This window comes from Rhinatrema bivittatum, chromosome 8, assembly GCF_901001135.1.
Source record: "Rhinatrema bivittatum chromosome 8, aRhiBiv1.1, whole genome shotgun sequence".
NCBI classification, from domain to species: Eukaryota; Metazoa; Chordata; class Amphibia; order Gymnophiona; family Rhinatrematidae; genus Rhinatrema; species Rhinatrema bivittatum.
The window spans coordinates 160803825-160822808 of NC_042622.1; the positions used below are offsets into that span (position 1 = coordinate 160803825).

At 43.5% G+C, this 18984-nt stretch overlaps 1 protein-coding gene across 3 annotated transcripts in view; it reads right to left on the bottom strand.

Moving 5' to 3' along the window:
* Positions 1 to 18984, bottom strand: part of MYO1C (myosin IC) — a 256955-nt gene that overhangs the window by 119455 nt on the left and 118516 nt on the right. For all 3 annotated transcript variants that reach the window (XM_029614574.1, XM_029614576.1, XM_029614575.1), the window contains exons 6-7: positions 5135 to 5314; positions 3550 to 3648 (exon numbers count right to left, since the gene is read on the bottom strand). In XM_029614574.1, the coding sequence (XP_029470434.1) occupies positions 3550 to 3648; positions 5135 to 5314 (279 nt within the window). The remainder of the gene's footprint in view (positions 1 to 3549; positions 3649 to 5134; positions 5315 to 18984) is intronic.

The window sequence follows — 18984 nt, forward strand, 5'->3', positions numbered from 1 at the left end:
CTCCGTTTCTCCTTTTTGTTAATAAACTCAACAGTTTATTAGCTCTGCCTTTTCTGGACTGATTAATGCTCCCAGTGATTTTTGTATTTGGTCTGTGAGTTTATTTCTAGGAACTGTGAGACCCCTGGATTGTGTGGAGTCCCAATGTTTCCACACTAACAAGCCAAAACCTCACATTTTTTAATGGTTGAGGTTTAAAATATATGTATAAAGGAAAATTGGTCCTTACCTGCTAGTTTTTATTCCTGTAGTACCACAGATCAGCCCAGACAGCTGGGTTTTACCTCCCCTCCAGCAGATGGAGACAGAGACGTTTTTGACAGACACTGCCCTTAAGTTGAGGTGCCACCTGCAGTCCATCAGTATTGAACTGTACCCAAGCCAGATGAAAAGAACATAACTCACACTATGTACAATTTTCCCCCAAATGAGCAGAGTGAAGAAGAAACCTTGGAAATTCAATAAGACCTGTTGCCCGCACAACACACCTGCACGGGACCAGAACTTGAAGCCAAACACTGATCAAGTGTACTCTCAAACTCCCCTAACCCAACCTGGGCAGGAGTCTGGACTGATCCATGCTACTACAGGAACGAAAATTGGCAGGTAAGGACCAATTTTCCTTTCACTGTACGCACCCGGATCAGTCCAGACAGATGGGATGTACCAAAGCTTCCCTACAGAGAGTGGGACCCCGAGAGTCCCGCTCGAAGCACCCTGTCACCAAAAACCCCCATTTCTGGGGCCTGGACATCCAAACCTTAGTGCTTGGCAAATGTATGTAACGACTTCCAAGTAGCCGCCATACAGATCTCCTGAGGCAAAACCTGTTGACACTCAGCTCAAGAGTCCGCATGTGACCGGGTAGAATGAGCACGAAGCCAGACAGGAATCGGCCTGCCTTTAGTGATGTATGCAGAGCTGATGGCCTCCTTCAACCACCGAGCAACAGAGGCCCTAGACGCCTTATGCCTGCACCTGGGGCCACTCCACAACACGAACAGATGATCCGACAGGCAGAAACTGTTGGTAACCTCTAAGTAATATAACAGGGCCCGCCTCACGTCCAATCTCCGCACATCTCTGGACTGAGGGGTCAGGGGATCCGAATCCGGGAAAGCAGGGAGCTCCACAGATTGATTCAAATAAAAGGATGTTACCACCTTAAGCAGAAAGGATGGAACTGTTCTCAAGGACACTTCCGAATCCGTAATCCTCAAGAAGGGTTCTCGACAGGATAAAGCCTGAAACTCCGACACCAGTCGAGCTGAGGAGACAGCCGTGAGAAAGACCACCTTCAAAGTAAGATCCTTCAGCGTCGTACACTTCAAAAGTTTCAAACGGTGACACACACATGGCCCTCAAAACCAGATTGAGGCTCCAGGAAGCACAAGGATTCCAAACAGGAAGACGTAAATGCTTCACCCCCCCGAAGGAAGCAGACCACGTCTGGATGAGCCGCACGATTTCCTCAAAAATGTGACCGAGGGGGGAAGGAAACCCTCGCTTTCGGTTTATCCTCAGGTAACCTGTGAACTTTATTCTTGCCCAAGGATTTGATCATCTCCTCCAACACCTTACCCTTAAAGGGCAAAGAACCCAGCTGCGCTTTAGAGTAGATGTCTGCCACCCAATTCCTCAACCAGAGCAGCCTGCGCACAGAAACAGCAGACATCATGGTTCTACCCGAGGGCCGCAACACATCGTATAATGCATGATGTATGCATACTAATACCGGTATATAAAAGTTTTTAAATAAATAAATAAATAAATCTGCATTGTAGGCTATCACGGCTTCCAGCTGCTCTGCCTGGAGGGACTCCACATCAGAGAGGGACTTATCCATCTGGAGTTGCTGCACCCAACGAAGGCCCGCATGTAACATAAAACTGCTGCACATAGCAGCCCAAGCCCCCAGAATGGAGACCTCGAAAATTTTCTTGAGGTAAACTTCCAGCTTCCGATCCTGAAGATCCTTGAGCGCTGCAGAGCCCATGACAGGGATAGTCGTCTTTTAGTGATCACGGACACCGCCGCATCCACCTTCAGGATCCTGAGAAGGTCCAGTGCATAAGTGGATACAATTTGTCCATGGCTCTACTTACCTTCAAACCGGCATCTGGAGTGTCCCACTCCCCGAAAAGCAGGGCGCTGACAGACATGTGAAATGGAAAGGCTGTTGTCGGACCCCAGAGGGCCAACATCACTGGATCCACGGCTCCCAACGCCATGCTCTCCTGGGGGGGCTCAATACCCAGCACTCCTCAAGAACCTCTGGAATCAGGGGGGGCCAGTTCCTCATTATGCAACAAGCGCACCACCCTGGGGTCATCACCGGCAAGTCCCGCCCCATCGGTAAACCCCCCCAGGAGGATCCGATGCTAGAGCGTGCTCGGGGATCTAATTCCCTGCTGATGGGGAAGGCCCGGACCTGATGGGATGGCAAACCTTGAAGACCACAGCAACGTCTGGAGCTCTGGACTTAAGTGGGGGCCACAAGCATTGCCCCCTCCAACTGCAGCTGCTTGACACTCTTGGGGGCCCTGAAAAGACCTGTTTGCGGCGGCGCCACCTGCTTGAACGCCCAGCCTTAAAAACTCTGTGCAAAATGCACAAAGTTGGAGGAAAGAGAGGAGGATGAGTCAGAGCCCTTTCCAGCCTCCCGGTCAGATGAAAAATCCCCACACTAAGTGGGAACAGGTCCCCCGATGGCTTCTGCGCCAACTCAAGCCTTCCAGGCTCCCGGCGCAAGGATGGCTTCCTCCGTATAGCTGCCCCAGAGGGTCCCTCCCCGCCGGGGAGGCACTCAGAGCAAAGGCCGTTGCGTGATAGACGAGCACGGCCCCACAGACCACGCCACACAGCATGGTCGGTGAGCCCTGAGTGCAGGACCCAGAGCAAACCCACGCCGAAAATGGGAGAGACAGAGGGGAACCGTCCGAAGCAGGAGCCACAAGCCGGGGACGTGCTGATCCTATCTGCAGCTGCTTCAAAGAACGCGCTTCTACTTTTGTTGTTGGGTTTTGTTTTTTTTTTTGTTAACTCAAACAACTTTATGCTTGGCTTCAGGTCTTACCATCCCTGGCGGCTGCCTGAAGGGGGGCAAGCGACAAGGTCTCCGACCCTCTGCTCGGATGCCTCAAATACCAGGGGGGTGGTCTCACCGGGACCTAGCAACCCTCTTGGAGGCTGTAGACTCCTCTATAGATCTGTTCTCTATTTCTTTTCCTTTTTTTTTTTTTTTTTTAAGTGTTCAGACTGCAGGAGGCACCTCAACTTAAGGGCAGTGTCAGTCAAAAACTTCTGTCTCTCCATCTGCTGGAGGGGAGCAAAACCCAGCTGTCTGGACTGATCCGGGTACGTACAGGGAAACCCCTCACTGGTTCTCGAATCAGCCACCAGAAACCAGGCTATGCTAGCATAACATGCCAGGAAAAATGTCTGCAGACATACAAATCCACATAACAGAAGAGGGAGAGAGAAACAGCATAGTAAAATGGGATGCAAAAAGTGAAAGAATTGGCTCTGATAAAATAGGAAATATTTTACCTCCACATCGTTATCATTGAAGCTAATAACAGACAGACCTCTTCTGACAACTTTCCAGTCATTCTTATCATTGATGGAGCTGACTTTCGCACACTGACCCTACAAAAAAGGTAAGGTGATAAAGATCAGAAAACTAAGGAACTCAAGCAGTAGAGAACATTATCTTTTAGTATATAGTGGAAAATCAGCTTGAGGAGGAGGTAAAAATTGTAACAGAATTCAAGAAGACTAGTATAAGCACAAGGGAGATAGCTACTTGTGAAAGAAAATTTATTTTATTTATTTAACATTTTTTATATACAGAAGTTCTAGCAACAATGTTGCTAATCATTTCAGTTTACATATAACATTGGGGTGACTTAACATGTGTGTCTTACATGGAACAGGAACATGAACTTGGAGAAAATTGAATAAATACTAATAACAAATAACATTAAAAACAACAGTAGTAATAGAAATGTTATATACAGGCGATTAAAATCAATTATGAATAAGGTATCTGCAAAATAGATAGGAGGGATTGGAAAATTAATTGTTTAGATGTCGAGCAAGAGGTATTATATGGCATAGACCTGGAGGAGCGATTTGAAAAGCCAGAGATCGGCTGGAGTATGCAGCAGTGCACCAGGAATCAAAACGAGCAGATTGCAAGGGTTACCTCATCCTTATCTGCCCTCAAAGTGTACATTTCTATGCAACAATGTCACTAACCAGAGCTGGGCAAAGCCCAGGCACCTGAACCATATGGCGCCTTTTGGCCAGGAAAAGCAAGGTTGACATAGCCTTGAGGAGAAAAGGACAAACAGAATGGGGCAATGTTGTGCATCCCAAATATAGCGTGAAAGAACAGGGATCAGTGGAGCTCAAAGGGAAGGGTGAGGCAAACGCAGCACTACCAAGGCAGGAGGGTGGGGTGGGGTAGGTTTCACAAGAGATGGCTATGGAGGGAGGGAAGACTCTAGAGGAAGGGTAAGGAGCAGAGGAGTGGGAGGAAAGGGAGAAGAAAGAAAGGGGGAAGGGGAGAAAGGGAGGCAAGCAGAAAGGGGAGAGGGGGAGGGGAGAGAGGAAAGGGGGGAAGAGGAAAGGGGAAAGGGAAGGGGGATGGGGAAGGGGAAGGGAGGAAAAGGAATGGGGTAAGGAGAGGAAAGGGAAAAGGGGAAAAGGAGAGGAAAGGGGCATGGGGAGGGGAAGGAAAAGAAGGGAAGGGAAAGGAAGGGGAAAAGGAGGAAAGGAGGAAAGGAGGAAAGGAGAAAAGAAGGGAAGGGGAGAAAAGGGGAAAAGAAGGGGAGGAGAAAGGGAAAGGGGAAAGAAGAGAGTGGAGGAAATGAAATGGGGAGAGGAGGAAGGGGGAAGAAGAAAGGGGAAAGGGGAGAAAAGGGAAAAGTGGAGGGGGAAAGAAGAAGGGGGAGAGAAGGAAGGGGAAGAAGAGGGAAATGGAAAAGGGAGGAAAGGGGAAGGGGAGGAAAAAGGGGAAGGGAGGGAAGGGGGAGAAAAGGTCAGATCATGTTTTAATTTTAAGTTGATAAGTCCTAGAATGTTCTCTCTTAGCACTATTGGTAATGTCATTAAAGACCTGTTCTCGTACCTTTACAAGATACTGGTAGTGTTGGGCATTCTTGTCCAGGCCCAGCCTCCGCAGCAAGTCATCTTCCCCTCCTTCCAGGAGCTGGTAAAAGATGTGAAAGTTTCGCTCTCCGTGATTCTGATGGACCACCCGTGACTTCTCCAGGAGATAGTTCAAAATGTGTCCACCAACTGGGGCTCCCTGGAAAGCAGCAAATGTCAGTAATTTAAAAAGATAAGTACAGGGATGCTGTGGGGTTCAAATGGAGGATTGCCTGATACTTCTCTCTCTACTCCTTGCTAATCAGTTTTGAACCAATACAATTACTGAATACTTGAAATGTCTATAAAAATCTCAACTACCCAGATGGCCTGGAATCTTTAGGAAAAGACAAGACAAGTGATGGACTATGATGGACTATTAAAAATAACCAGGAGAGATCTGTGAGGCAGAAGTCAGCCTAGACAGGGAACTCAAACTAAGAGGGCTGCCAATGCTAACTCAAATCAAAGCACTGCTTGCCCAATTTGTTATAGAATTTAAGGCTTTTCTAGGATTCCCTTGGAAATTCTAAACCACATTAACTCACGGAGGCCAAACAAGGAGAAGGGAACGTCCACTGAGTTAAGAGCATGTTCCTCAATACTCTATCGGACTTTTGTGTGTTTTTATTTTTTATTTAATGATTTTGCATTTTAATCTGTTTTTAACTCTGTCATGTTATATTTTGTTGGATTTTCTGATTTGTATTAATTTTATTTTATATTATGTATATTGAAGGGCAAGTCACCTAAGACCATTAAATTGTGCAACTTATACATTTTAAATTAAATTGAGAGTTTTGTAAGTCAAAGTACAAAGATGGACAAGCAGACACACAGGATGGAGTGCAGAAGCTGGTTCCTTGGCACTGTTGGTTGGGTAGCCTTACAGTGGCTGAGAATGATTTCCTGTTTCTGGCTTGCCCTAAAATATGTTCCCTTCACTAATCGGTTCATTTCTTAAACTTCTAAATTGTTTGTATACATTATGACATCTAGACAAAGTCTGATCCAGACTTCTGCCAACACAAGCTCCAAAACATGAAACAGTCATATGCATAAGACCTATCACGAGCCTTCTAACCCCTCCTCCCTCTGATATCCCTCCTCAAAACCTCCATACCCCATCCTAATCCATTTCTTCATGAGCATGACCTCCTGGATGCAGGTCTCAGTGTCATCAGGGATCTCTGGTGGCTCAGGACCAAAAGGTCAGCTTGCTCTCCTCGCAGCCCCCAGTTCAAATCCTATTAGTGCCGCATCCTGACATCTGTCCCAAAATTCTTCCTATCAGGTTTGTGCTGGTAAGAGATTCTCCTTCAGTATTCTCTCTCAGCTGTTCTTAGAGGGGGTTCTCTGCTCCTGGTAATAATTTCAGGAAATCTTTGGTATACAGGGATTTCCCTTTTAAAACATTTTTTTTTTTTTTTTTTAAATAATTGAGGGCTTTTGCCATCTCAGCAGGTTCGGCACCTAATCTCCCCATCTTTGATGACTGTTGAGTCTACAGGGGTAACATTCAGCTGCTGTCTGGCTGAGCTAGTTTGCCGCATAAACCTATCTGGCTAACTTAGCCGGGATATTCAGCGGTGCAGCTGCACCAGTGTATGTACTCCGGCTTCCTAAAAGTTAACTGGACAAGTCTATCCAGCTAACTTTAGGACACATCTCAGGTCTGAATATTTGGCTAACTCTGAATAAGTTATCTAGCTAACCTAACTCCTCCCAATTACACCCCCCCCCCCCCCCGCCCATCACTTAGCAGGCTAACTATTTAGCAAAATAAATAAGTTATCCAGCTAAGTGGAGGCCACTGATCCTGGGCAGATATTCAGCTGCCGCCACTTAGCCAGTTAAGTCAAAACTTATCCGACTAAGGGGAGCTAAATATGGACCTCACAGTGTCCAAGACATCTGAGAAGAGGAGAATGATGAGGCAGATATAGAGAGTGTGGCATTTAGTAGATAGTGGAGACCCTATCCTGATCATGAAATGGTATCTTGAACTGGACACTAGAATGACTGAAGAACAAACAGTAATGTTTTTGTATAGCATTACTCAATATCTGCTAACATTTGTGAGCAGCAGTAAAGCAATTTGGATAGGGTCTGTCTTACCCTGGTTAGGTTCAAGGCAATCTGCTGGAGGGAGTTGGAAGGAAGGGAACTTTTTCCTGTCTTTTATCCTGTCAGTTAATTTGAGACTTCTAGAAGGTAGTGTGTAGTGTGATTCGGGATGTGTCACGATTATCTTCTCTTTTGCAGAACATTGAACGTGTTTCATCTTTTGCTTACATTGCATTAGACTCAAGGGTACTTCACAGCTCTGCCCTGTCAGCTCTTCTTTTTAATAATTATCACCTTTGTGTAAGATCCTGGTAAATTTGGATGTTGGGTATTGTCTGTATACAAAGGAGATCTGGTTATTTAGTTCCTTGACTAATATAAATACCTTCACAGATGCCTTCTTGAAAGTTTGTTTATCTTCTATTAGAGAGCGGCTCACCCAGAATAAATTAGCACTGAACATTTCCAAAACAAATTTTGATTCTCAGTCATGTTTGTCCCTAAACCTATCAGTTTGAGAATCTTCGAGCCTATCTTACAGCAGGTATATCATTTGTATTCATGTTTCCCTGCGAGATCAAGTTAAACATGTGGTTAAGAATGCTTTTTCAAGCTTTGCATGTTTTGGAAATTAAACCCTTATTTGTCTTTTGAGGATTTTTAGATCTGTTCGGTAGGCACTTGTGATCTCTTATTTAGACTACTCTAATTCATTATATGTGGGCTTATCCTCTTCTACCATTAAGGCATTCCAAATTGTTCAAAATGCTGCTGCTGCTAGAATTGACTGGCGCAAACTTAAGGGTTCAGATATCCCCCGTTTCTGCCTCTTTGCATTGGCTCCCTATTCAGGTCTACGTTTCTTTTAAGATTCTTACTTTAATTCATAAGGCGCTGAATAGTGATGCCCCTGAATTATTATTAATTTTTTTTTTTAGCACACTGCTGAAAATTTATAAACCAGTACATTCTTTGCAATCTTCTGGCAAGAATTAACAAAATGTCCCTTCAAGTGAGACTGGCAAATTTAGCAAAAACCTGTTCTTCTCTATTTCGGGCCCCAGTCTCTGGCATAAGCTTCCTAAGTACTTTCATTTCCTATCAACCTTCAAGAAACAGCTGAAAACTCTCTTGTTTAGACAAGCTTTTAAGTTAGCAGTGTTTGAGTTTCCTTGGGCAGGCTTTTTTTTTTCTTTTATTTAGCAGATTGTGGTTTCATGGACGTAATGCTAAACTTTGCATTAATTTGATGGTCTTGTAGTGGCTCATATTTTATTGTTTTGTGAGTTTCGTGTTTCTATGATTGTTTTAATTGTGATCTGTGAAAACTTGTGGAATATAAATGGTGCAAATAAATAAATAAGAGATCTCAAATAGCGCCAAGTTCCTTATTTTGAGTTTGATTCCTTAGAACTCATCCAATGCAGAAATTATGCTTGGCTGGAAGGGAGGTGGAAGGCTCCTGCCCCACCTTCCTCCTCTGATTGGTCCTTGAGTGCCTACCAGAACACAGCAAATCTTAATGAGAAAGACAATACAACAGAGAAGTATTGGACAGCTTTCAATGAACACTTCAAATTCAGGAAGTACGGCTGGAAAATGAGGATATTGGTCCATAAGAGCTGAGCAAGACTACGGTCCATCAATCCCACCATCCAGTTTGGGTCACAATAACTCAGCAGTTGCCAAAAGATAGCTCTAGTTCTTGTTACTCACTCCCAGGAACAGCGATGGTTTTCTAAATTCTATCTGGCTTATAATGTTTTATTGTCCAGGCAAAAAAGGTGGTTTGATGGGGTATGAACCATGGTCACCAGTTGGTAAGCCATAAGATGGCTTAAATTGAGGCAGCCTCAGACCAGTGTTAGCCTGAAACACAATCACACCTCCCGAGGGTCCAGATTGGTCCTTGGGAAGCTCAAAAGGACTTGCTGAGAAAGGTCCAGTGTCCAGGCAACTAGACGGCTGAGGACTGTAGGGTGGAGCTAAACTCTGAACTGGAATGCTGGTGAAGCAACCTAGTATGAGCAGACCGGGACAAAATATTCACAGCGAGCAGCAGACTGTTTGGAGTAAATTCAGTATTAATTATAAATAAATCTGGGCCCTGTGAATAGAAATCCTTGCATTCAATTATAAAGGAAAACTGTGTTGTGTTCAGAAGGTCCCAACCTGACATTTATGGACTTTTCCTCCAGGAACTTGTCCAAACCTCTTTTAAGTCCTGCTAATTGCCTTGACTGCATCTTCTAGCAACAAATTTCATAACTTGATTGTGTGCTGGGAGAAAAAGCACTCAATGATTTGTTTTGAATCTACTGCTTGTTAGTTGATTAGCGTTATTTGAAAGTACCCGTTCTACCCGCTCATGATTTTATAAACTTCTATCCTATCCCTTCTCAGTCAAATCTTTTCCAAGCTGAAAAGCCCTCGCCTGTGCAGCCTCATTAAAAGGGAGCCATTCCACCCCCTTTATCATTTTGGTGCCCTTTCCAGTTCTGTTATGTCTTTTTTTTTAGATAGGGCGACCAGAACTCCACACAATACTTGCACCATGGCTCAACGCAGAGGCAATATGAGTGGCCTTGGTATGGATCCTAGAGTGACTGACTGGGTTAGAAATTGGCTGAATGGGAAGTGACAAAAGGTAGTGGCAAATGGAGTTCTCTCTCAGGAAAGGGTATTACTAGCAGTATGCCTCATCGATCAGTCCTTGGACTGGTTCTTTTCAATATTTTTATGAGCAACGTAGCGGAAGGATTGTTAGGAAAGGATTTTCTTTTTGTCCATGATAACAAAATCTGCATAGAGTAGCCAGCCAGGAAGGTATGGAAAACATGAGGTGGGATCTAGCAAAACTCAAGGAATGGTCTAGGGTCTGGCAGCTAACATTTAACGCTAAAAAATGCCAAATAAAGCATTTAGAATGCAGAATTGGAGAGATGCCGAATTGGGGTTGAAATTCTAAGCACAAAGAAAGAACGGGATATGGGTTGACTATATCTTATGATCTTAAGATGGCCAAACAGTGGATAAAGTGACAGCAAAAGCCAGAAAGATGCTTGGCTGCATAGGAAAAAGAAAAATGAACAGAAAAACAATGTACAATTCTAAAGACCATGCTTTCAAAAGGATATAATCTGGTTGGAGTCTGTCTGGAGGGTAGCCTCTAAAATAGTCTGTAATCTTCATTCTGAAGCATTTGGGGATAGTCTTTAAGATCTAAATATGTATACCCTAGAGGAAAGGCAGGGCAGAGGCAACATGATAGAGGCTTTTTTTTTCCTCAAAGGTTTCCATGCACAGGAGGCAAGTCTCTTTCAGCAAAAAGGAGGATCTAGAACAAGAGGTCATGAGATGAGGGTGAAATGGGGCAGACTCAAGAGTAATTTTAGGAAATATTAGATGCATAGAATAGCTTTCCAGTGGAAGTGGAGACAAAAAATGGTATCTGAATTCAAGAATACATGGGATAAATACAAGGAATCTCTGAGGCAGTGGTGGGAACTGTACAGCTAAATTAGTTGGGCTGATGGGCAGATTGGATAAGACATATGGTCTTTTTCTTTTGAACCTCCGAAAAAGTCTATGATTGAGTATTGGTTTTTTAACATACATTTTGTCCAGAGGGGCGTTTAGTACTGTGATTGAAATGTTTGTGTTATCAGTCAATCACTGTACTTCTTTATATCTTGTGCTCCCTAAGGGGAATATAGGGGCACTTCAAGTATTGTTGAATGTAGCCACTAGGCTTATTTCATTCAAAATCATATTTCTTCAGTTTTAAAAGAATTATATTGTTTGCCAGTAATCCAGAGAAGGAAGTTTACGATCTTGAGCCTTGTGTATAGAGCCTAGAGAGAGGAGCCTACTTATTTATCCTCTTTATTGTCTGTGTATCATCTAGCCCATTCTTTCTGTTCCAAAGATAAAAATGTGTTGGTTATTCAAGTTACTTGGTCTAAGGTATTCTCCTCGATTGGTCCTGTTCCATGGAATGCATCCCTGCAAGAGTCGCAGTTGGTACAGACAAACCTAAATGGTTGTTCGCCAAGGTGTTTCGGGTGGGGACAAATAATTAAACAGATGAAATTGGTTGCATTGCTTTGTGTTATATTGTTATTATTGTTGGTTTGTTTTTTTTATGTTTTATGTAATACAACCTGAATGGCTGGTCTGTATCAGGTGGAATCGAAGCATTTTAAATAAGTAAATGTGACTGAGGTGGGTGGGAATCAAACACCAGGAATTATTTATAAAGAAACCAGCAATTACATCTTCTCAGGACAAGCAAGTGACACTTACAAGCTCTCAAAATGACATGCCAACACACAAAATATACACTCAAAAGTGAATGCAAACCTTAAATTGTGGGCATTCCTCAAGGCTCTTCCCTTTCAGGCACATTATTTTATATAGATAGATGTCTAATTTGCTGACTTCTAGCCAATTTCAATTTTGATTATAAAATAAACAAAATGTACTTTATATAAAAATATAAGAAGTGCCAATGCTGGGTCAAATCAAGGTCCATCGTGCCCAACATCCTGTTTCAGACAGTGGCCAGTCCAGATCACAAATACTGGCAGATCCCCAATAGTTGATCTTTTTTTTTTTCATTTCTCACAACCAGGGCTTTCCCAAGTCTTCCTGGCTAATAACTGTTTAAGGACTTTTTCTTCAATAACCTGTCCAGTTCTCTTTTGAATCCCCATTCTGTTAGTTGCTTGACCTCTTCCTCTGGCAAAAGGTTTCATAGCTTGATTATGTGCTGAGTAAAAAAAGTACCATACTTTCTATGATTTGTTTTAAATCTACTGGTTGCTAGTTTCATGGAGTATCCCTTAGTCCTAATGTTGTTAGAAAGGGAAAATAACCCTTCCCTATTTACCTGTTCCACCATTCGTGATTTTATAAATCTTAATCACATCCCCTCCCAGTCATCTCTTTTCCAAGCTAAAAAGCCCTAACCTGTTATTGTTTCTTCAGAAGAGATCTTTTCCATCCCCCTTTATCATTTTTGTCACCCTTCTCTGTACCTTTTCTATGCCCGCCTTGTTTTTCTTGAGATGTGCAACCAGAACTGCACACAATACTTAAGGTGCGGTCACACCATAGAAACATACAAAGGCATTATATGCTATTCTCAGCTTTATTTACTGTTCCTAACCAAATAATTCCTAACATTCTATTTGCTTTTTTTTTTTTTTAACCACCCAACAATGAGTGAAAGATTTCAAGGTACTGTCCACAAAGAGTGCAAAGTCTTCTTCCTAGGTGATGACTCCTAACACGGAACCCAGTCTATTGCAGCTTTATCTGATACGTTACCAATTACGTCTTATTTATTTAAATATTTATTTTAAAGTATTTATATTCTGCTTATAGAGACACATCTTACTAAGCAGATTACAATACAGAAGTAAAACAAAGTACAAATCATAAAAATACAATAAATTACTTTTAAACACTTATTATAAAAGGAATACAGTACATCTCCATAACTTTGAGCACATAAACATCTAGCACCCTTCAACCCTGCTCCCCTCCAAATGCTTCCTGAAACAGGGTTTCAGTAGTCTTCTAGGAAACAAAAAGGTTCGGCTAAGGTATCCCATAAACAGGGGCCTACTACCGAAACGGCCAGGTTTCTCATTTTCATGCGCGTACACCTTGCAGCGGGAATTGATAACAGGTCCTTCCCCTGGGAACGAAGCGCTCCAGAAGGACAATTTTGGACTAATAACCCAGCTAAATGTGATGGGACCATCAAATCTCAAGAATTTGAAGATGAGAGTTAGAATTTGAAATGTAATTTGAAATCTGACTGGCAGCCATTGCAATGCAGCAGTAAAGGTTACATGCCTGAGGGGGAGCCTCTTAGAACCAATGGTACTGCTGAATGTTGCAGAGCCTGTAAGGCTCGCAAATTTGACAAAGTTAACCTGAGATATAAGCCACTGCAGTAATCAAGTGTGGTGATTACAAAAGACTGGATTATAGTGTGGAAACCATCATGGTCCAAAATAAATCTTCAAATTGTTTGAAGCTGTGATTTAAAATTCTGTTGAGAATCAAACCCCAGAGTTTCTAATAACAGATTTAAATTCAATCAATTGTCCATCAATAGTCAAGAGATGCGTATAAATTAAAAATGAAAGGTGTTAACTGTTGTACCCTTTGACTTAATAAACAGATATTTCATAAAAATGAAACCCGAGTGGCGTTCAAAATAAACTTCCTCTGTTTTTGAAAAACTGAGCATTATGCTACTTAACATCCAACCTGAGAGAGCAATTAAACAATCAGTAATAAAATAAACATTTGTCAGGATATTTTTGAAACAGCTTTTAAATCTTATGCCTGTCTGCTTTTAGTCTTGTTAACTAACTTTCTTTTCTTTTTAACCATTGTCTGGCTTTATGAAATACCCCAAGCCTCTTGTCCTGTATGTTTGTCTTATTAGATTGTAGAAACATAGAAAGCGACGGCAGAAAAGGACCCTACGGTCCATCCAGTCTGCCCAGCAAGCTCCCAAAGTTATCAGTTTCCCATACCTATCAGTTACTCAGACCGCCAAGGTCAGGGCACTTGTTGGTTACTGTTTGAGTCCAATTTCCCTGCCCCCTGCCGTTGAATCAGAGAGCAATGTGCAATGTTGGAGTTGCATCAGAAGTGTAGTATCAGGCTTTTGGTTAAGGGTAGTAACCGCCGCATCAAGCAAGTTACCCTATGTTCATGTGTTTTCCCAGACCATACAGTTCAATGTCTTCGTTGGTGGTTGTCTGAATCTAATTCCTCCTTTCCTTTTTTCCCCCTGCCATTGAAGCAGTGAGCAATGATGGAGTTGCATCACATTTTTAAGACTATTTGCCAAGGGTATTATCCGCCACACCAGCAAGTTACTCCCATGTAACGGCTTATTTGCCAAGAGTAGTATCCGCCACACCAGCAAGATACCCCCATGCCTTACTTCATTTCCCTCCCTCTTGCCTTTAGGGATCCCACAGTGTTTATCCCATGCCCTTTTGATATCTTGCACCATTTTTGTCTTCACCACCTTCCTCCGGCAGGGCATTCCAGGCATCCACTACTCTCTCTATGAAGAAATATTTCGTGACATTGCTTCTGAGTTGTCTTCCCCAGTGTTTCATTTCGTGACCCCTAGTTCTATTGGATTCATTCCAGTGGAAAAGGTTTGTTGTTGATTGTGCATCATTAAAACCTTTCAAGTATCTGAAGGTCTGTATCATATCTCCTCTGCTCCTCCTCTCCTCCAGTGGATACATATTTAGGTCTTTCAACCTCTCCTCATAAGTCATTTGATGAAGCCCTCTCACCATTTTGGTCGCCCTTCTCTGGACCGCCTCCAACCTGTCCTCTGTCCCTTTTGAGATACGGTCTCCAGAACTGAACATAGTACTCCAGGTGAAGCCTCACCAAGGACCTGTACAAGGGGATTATCACTTCCTTTTTTTTTTTTTTTACACTAGATATTCCTCTCTCTCTATGCAGCGCAGCATTCTTCTAGCTTTAGCTGTCGCCTTCTTACATTGCTTCGCCATCTTTAGATTGCTAGACACTATCACCCCAAGGCCTCTCTCCTGTTCCGGGCACAGCATCGATTCACCCCCGATTGCATTCAGTTCCTTTGGATTACCTCATCCCAGATGTATGACTCTACTCTTGGCATTAAATCCCAGTTGCCATATCTGCGACCACTCTTCAAGCTTCTTTAAATCACATCTCATCCTCTCCACTCCTTCCGGCATGTCCACTCTTTTGCATATCTTCGTATCATCCACAAATAGACAAACTTTACCATCTATCCCTTCCACAATGTCGCTCACAAAGACGTTGAACAGAACCGATCCCAACACCGATCCCTGTGGCACTCCACTTAACACCGTTCTCTCTTCAGAATAGGTTCCATTTAGCATCAAACTCTGTCTTCTATCCATCAACCAGTTTGCAATCCACGCCACCACCTTGGCGCTCACTCCCAAGCTTCTCATTTTGTTCACAAGTCTTCTATGCGGGACCGTATCAAAGGCTTTACTAAAATCCAAGAAAATCACTTCGAGCGCTTTTCCTTGATCCAATTCTCTAGTCACCCAATCAAAGAAATCAATCATATTCGTCTGACAGGCCCTTCCCCTGGTGAATTCGTGCTGATGTGTACTGTAGGTAGTTCACTATCCTCTCTTTCAGCAGTCTCCATTAATTTTCCCGCCACCAAGGTGAAGTTAACTGGCCTGTAATTTCCAGCCTCCTCTCTGCTCCCACTCTTGCGAAGTGAGACCACCACTGCTCTGCTCCAGTCACTCGGCACCACTCGGCTGACCCCCCAGCAGATCTCTAAACTCCTTAAGTATCCTTGGATGAATCTCATCAGGCCCAAAGGCTTTGTCCACTTTCAGTTTTCCTAGCTCTTCCCATATATTCTCTTCCGTAAATGGGGTTTCATCAAATCCATCACCATCCACAACCTTATTAACCAGCAACTGTCCTTCTACAGGGACTTCCTTAGTGAACCCCAAACTGAAGTATTTAATATTTCTGCCTTTTCTTGGTCTTCTTCCACACATTGATCCTTTTCACCTTTCAGTTCCATTATACTACTTTGGACCTTTCTTTATCAATTAGAGACTGTCTTCTTGTATGTTTGTACAGCGCTGCGTATGTCTTGTAGTGCTATAGAAATGTGTAGTAGTAGGAGTAATACTAGTAGTAATAGTAGATATTTCATCATCCATCCATGTGTTAAGCCGAGTTGCTACTGTAATTAATACTCCTGGACAGTCACTGCAGAATAATAAATTAATCCTTAACATAAAGAAAATTGAGAACAGAAGGATTTAGTCCTCACACATGGGTGACATCATCAGGTGGAGCTCCAGTCCAGAACTTTGATCTCAAAGATCCTAGAGCTTTCAAACATGCCCTACTGAGCATGTGCAGCTGTAGTCATCACCCTGCCCCCTAGGCAGAGTCCCTCAGTCCATGATATAGCTAATACATGGAGAAACCAACTCACAGGGAGGCAGGTGGAACTCGTGAGGACTAACATCCTGCTGTCCTTGGAGAACACCTGTTACAGGTAAGCAACCCTGCTTTCTCTGAAGACAAGCAGGATGGTAGTCCTCACACATGGGTGAATCCCAAGCTATAAGCTGTCCGAGCAGGACAAAGCAGGAAACCGCACCATGCTGAAAGCACCATCTCTCTCCCTTTTGCCTGTGAGGCAGCCTACCCACAAAGCGGTCTAGGCAGGAAAGGTGTGGGGTTCTACAAAAAAGAAACCTAGAACAGACTGAGACCCAGAACCCCGATGCATAGCAGAAGTGCCTAAAGCACGGGAGCGATGCAAGTGCCAGCAAGAAACATACCCCACATTACAGAAAACATTACAAGCAGGGTTTCGGATTAGTAAATCCTAACAACAATAGTAGGTCTCAAACCTCCTGGATACAGGAAAAAGTCTAGAGATGCAAACAAGAGAAGGACTCCTGGACGAAGACTGCACAGTTTCCTTCGGGGTTACAAGACAACTGAAAACCCAACTGAGGCCCAAAAGTTCACCAGAATCTAAGGTCCACTGGCATCTGAAGGACAAAATGTATCTGCAGAACTGTGCACATGTTTGGCTGATAGGCACAATGGGCAGAGAAATTCAAGCAGTGCTTGGAAGAATAAATCAGCAACAGCAGCAGGGTATGTGATAGACCTTACATGCCAAAGTACCAGATATAGTTGACCATGCAGGACAGCAAAAAAAAGTTACAGGGGATGAAAGGCAAGCCCTGAATAGGATCGCTAGCCCAAACCCCCAAGCAGAAAGATAAATTATGTCTGAAGTTCACCCACACTGCACCCTGTCAAGGGCAGGGCTATCCATTCTGTCTACAGGATAGTTCAGGTGAGCAGGTGTACAGTTCTGGTCACCACATCTCAAAAAATATATAGTTGCACTAGAGAAGGTACAGAAAAGGGCGACCAAAATGATAAAGGGGATGGAACAGCTCCCCTATGAGGAAAGGTTAAGAAGTTAGGGCTGTTCAGCTTGGAGAAGAGACGGCTGAGGGGGGATATGTTAGAGGTCTTTAAAATCATGAGAGGTCTAGAACGGGTAGATGTAAATCCGTTATTTACACTTTCGGATAATAGAAGAACTAGGGAGTACACCATGCAGTTAGCAAGTAGCACATTTAAAACTAATCGGAGAAAGTTCTTTTTCACTCAACACACAATTAAGCTCTGGAATTTGTTGCCAATGGATGTTGTTAGTGCAGTTAGTGTAGCTGGGTTTAAAAAAAAGGTTTGGATAAGTTCTTGGAGGAAAACTCCATTAACTGATATTATTCAAGCTGACTTAGAGAATAGCCACTGCTATTACTGGCATCAGTAGCATGGGATCTTCTAGTGTTTGGGTAATTGCCAGGTTCTTGTAGCCTGGTTTGGCCACTGTTGGAAACAGGATGCTGGGCTCAATGGACCCTTGATCTGACCCAGTATGGCAATTCCTTATGTTCTTAGGAAGGCACTTTGGACATCCTAGTGAAGTGAGAAAAGCTAAAGGCAGTATTGGTCAGAACATGGTGAAAATCTAGGGAAAAAGTGGTGTCCTTCCCTGCAGGCATACACTTAAGATGTACCATGGATGCCCTAGCTTTTCTTCCCCTCCCCTCAACGTTTCAACTGGAAGTCGGAAGGAGCAAAAAAACACAAGGAGGCAGACCGCTGGACTGCAGGGGTAAGAACAAGTCGCCAGGTTGTATATCTCAACCCCAAGCAAATAACTCACTGCAGATACCAGTAGGGAGTTACCCACCGAGCAAGAGCCCTCAGCCTGCTTGGAACAGCTGAAACTGAGACGAATTCCCCAGGGAAGAAATCCAGAAACACTCCACTAAGAGACAGGAAACCGGGGTGCCGCAAGTGCCACCCTTGTCAAACAGGATTTCTTCACCGGCCTGAAAGCCCTAAGGGTACCAGAGTAGGGTCAGAGAGAACTCAGAACAGACTGCCCAGGAACCTGGCTTGGGTATTAAAACCTCCGCCATGATTATATATACTTCCCCCAAGGAAGCACGTGGTTCAGTAAATGAAACAATCGTTGCATGAACCAGGACTTGCTGGTCCGCAGACAGGGTTATCCCTAAAATAGGGAAATATAGGTGTGAAGTAGAAACCTAGTGGTTAGAAGAGCGGGCAGCAAACCGGGAAAGCCAGGGTTCAAATCCCACTGCCGTTCCTTGTCACCTTGGGCAAGTCATTCTATCCTCATTTGCCTAAGTACAAACTTACAGGGTCATTTATCAGATCGCGTTAAGGCCATAAGACCTGTGATAAATAACGCATCTCAAGATGCGTATGCAAATGTTGAAGTTGAGGTCCTGACAGAGTGTTAGAAGAACCACCAGGCACCAAATATTTTTTCTATCTTAGGAGTTTCCCACCCAGGAAAGAGATCTAGGCATCATAGTGGATAATCCATTGAAATCTTTGGCCCAGTTTGCTGTGGCAATCAAAAAAGCAAAAAGAATGTTAGGAATTATTAGGAAGGGAATGGAAAATAAAACGGAGTCCTGTTTCCACACAATCTGTGTAAAAGGTCAGCTCACTGGGCTGAGGATCTGGAGCTGCCAGTTCCTGCTTTTTGAATTTCTGGTATTTGTAGTCTCTGCTTTCATTTGAAATCAGCGCTGCAGGTACCAGAATGCATCAGGATGGGATTGGTCAAAACCAGGACTGGAATGAAAT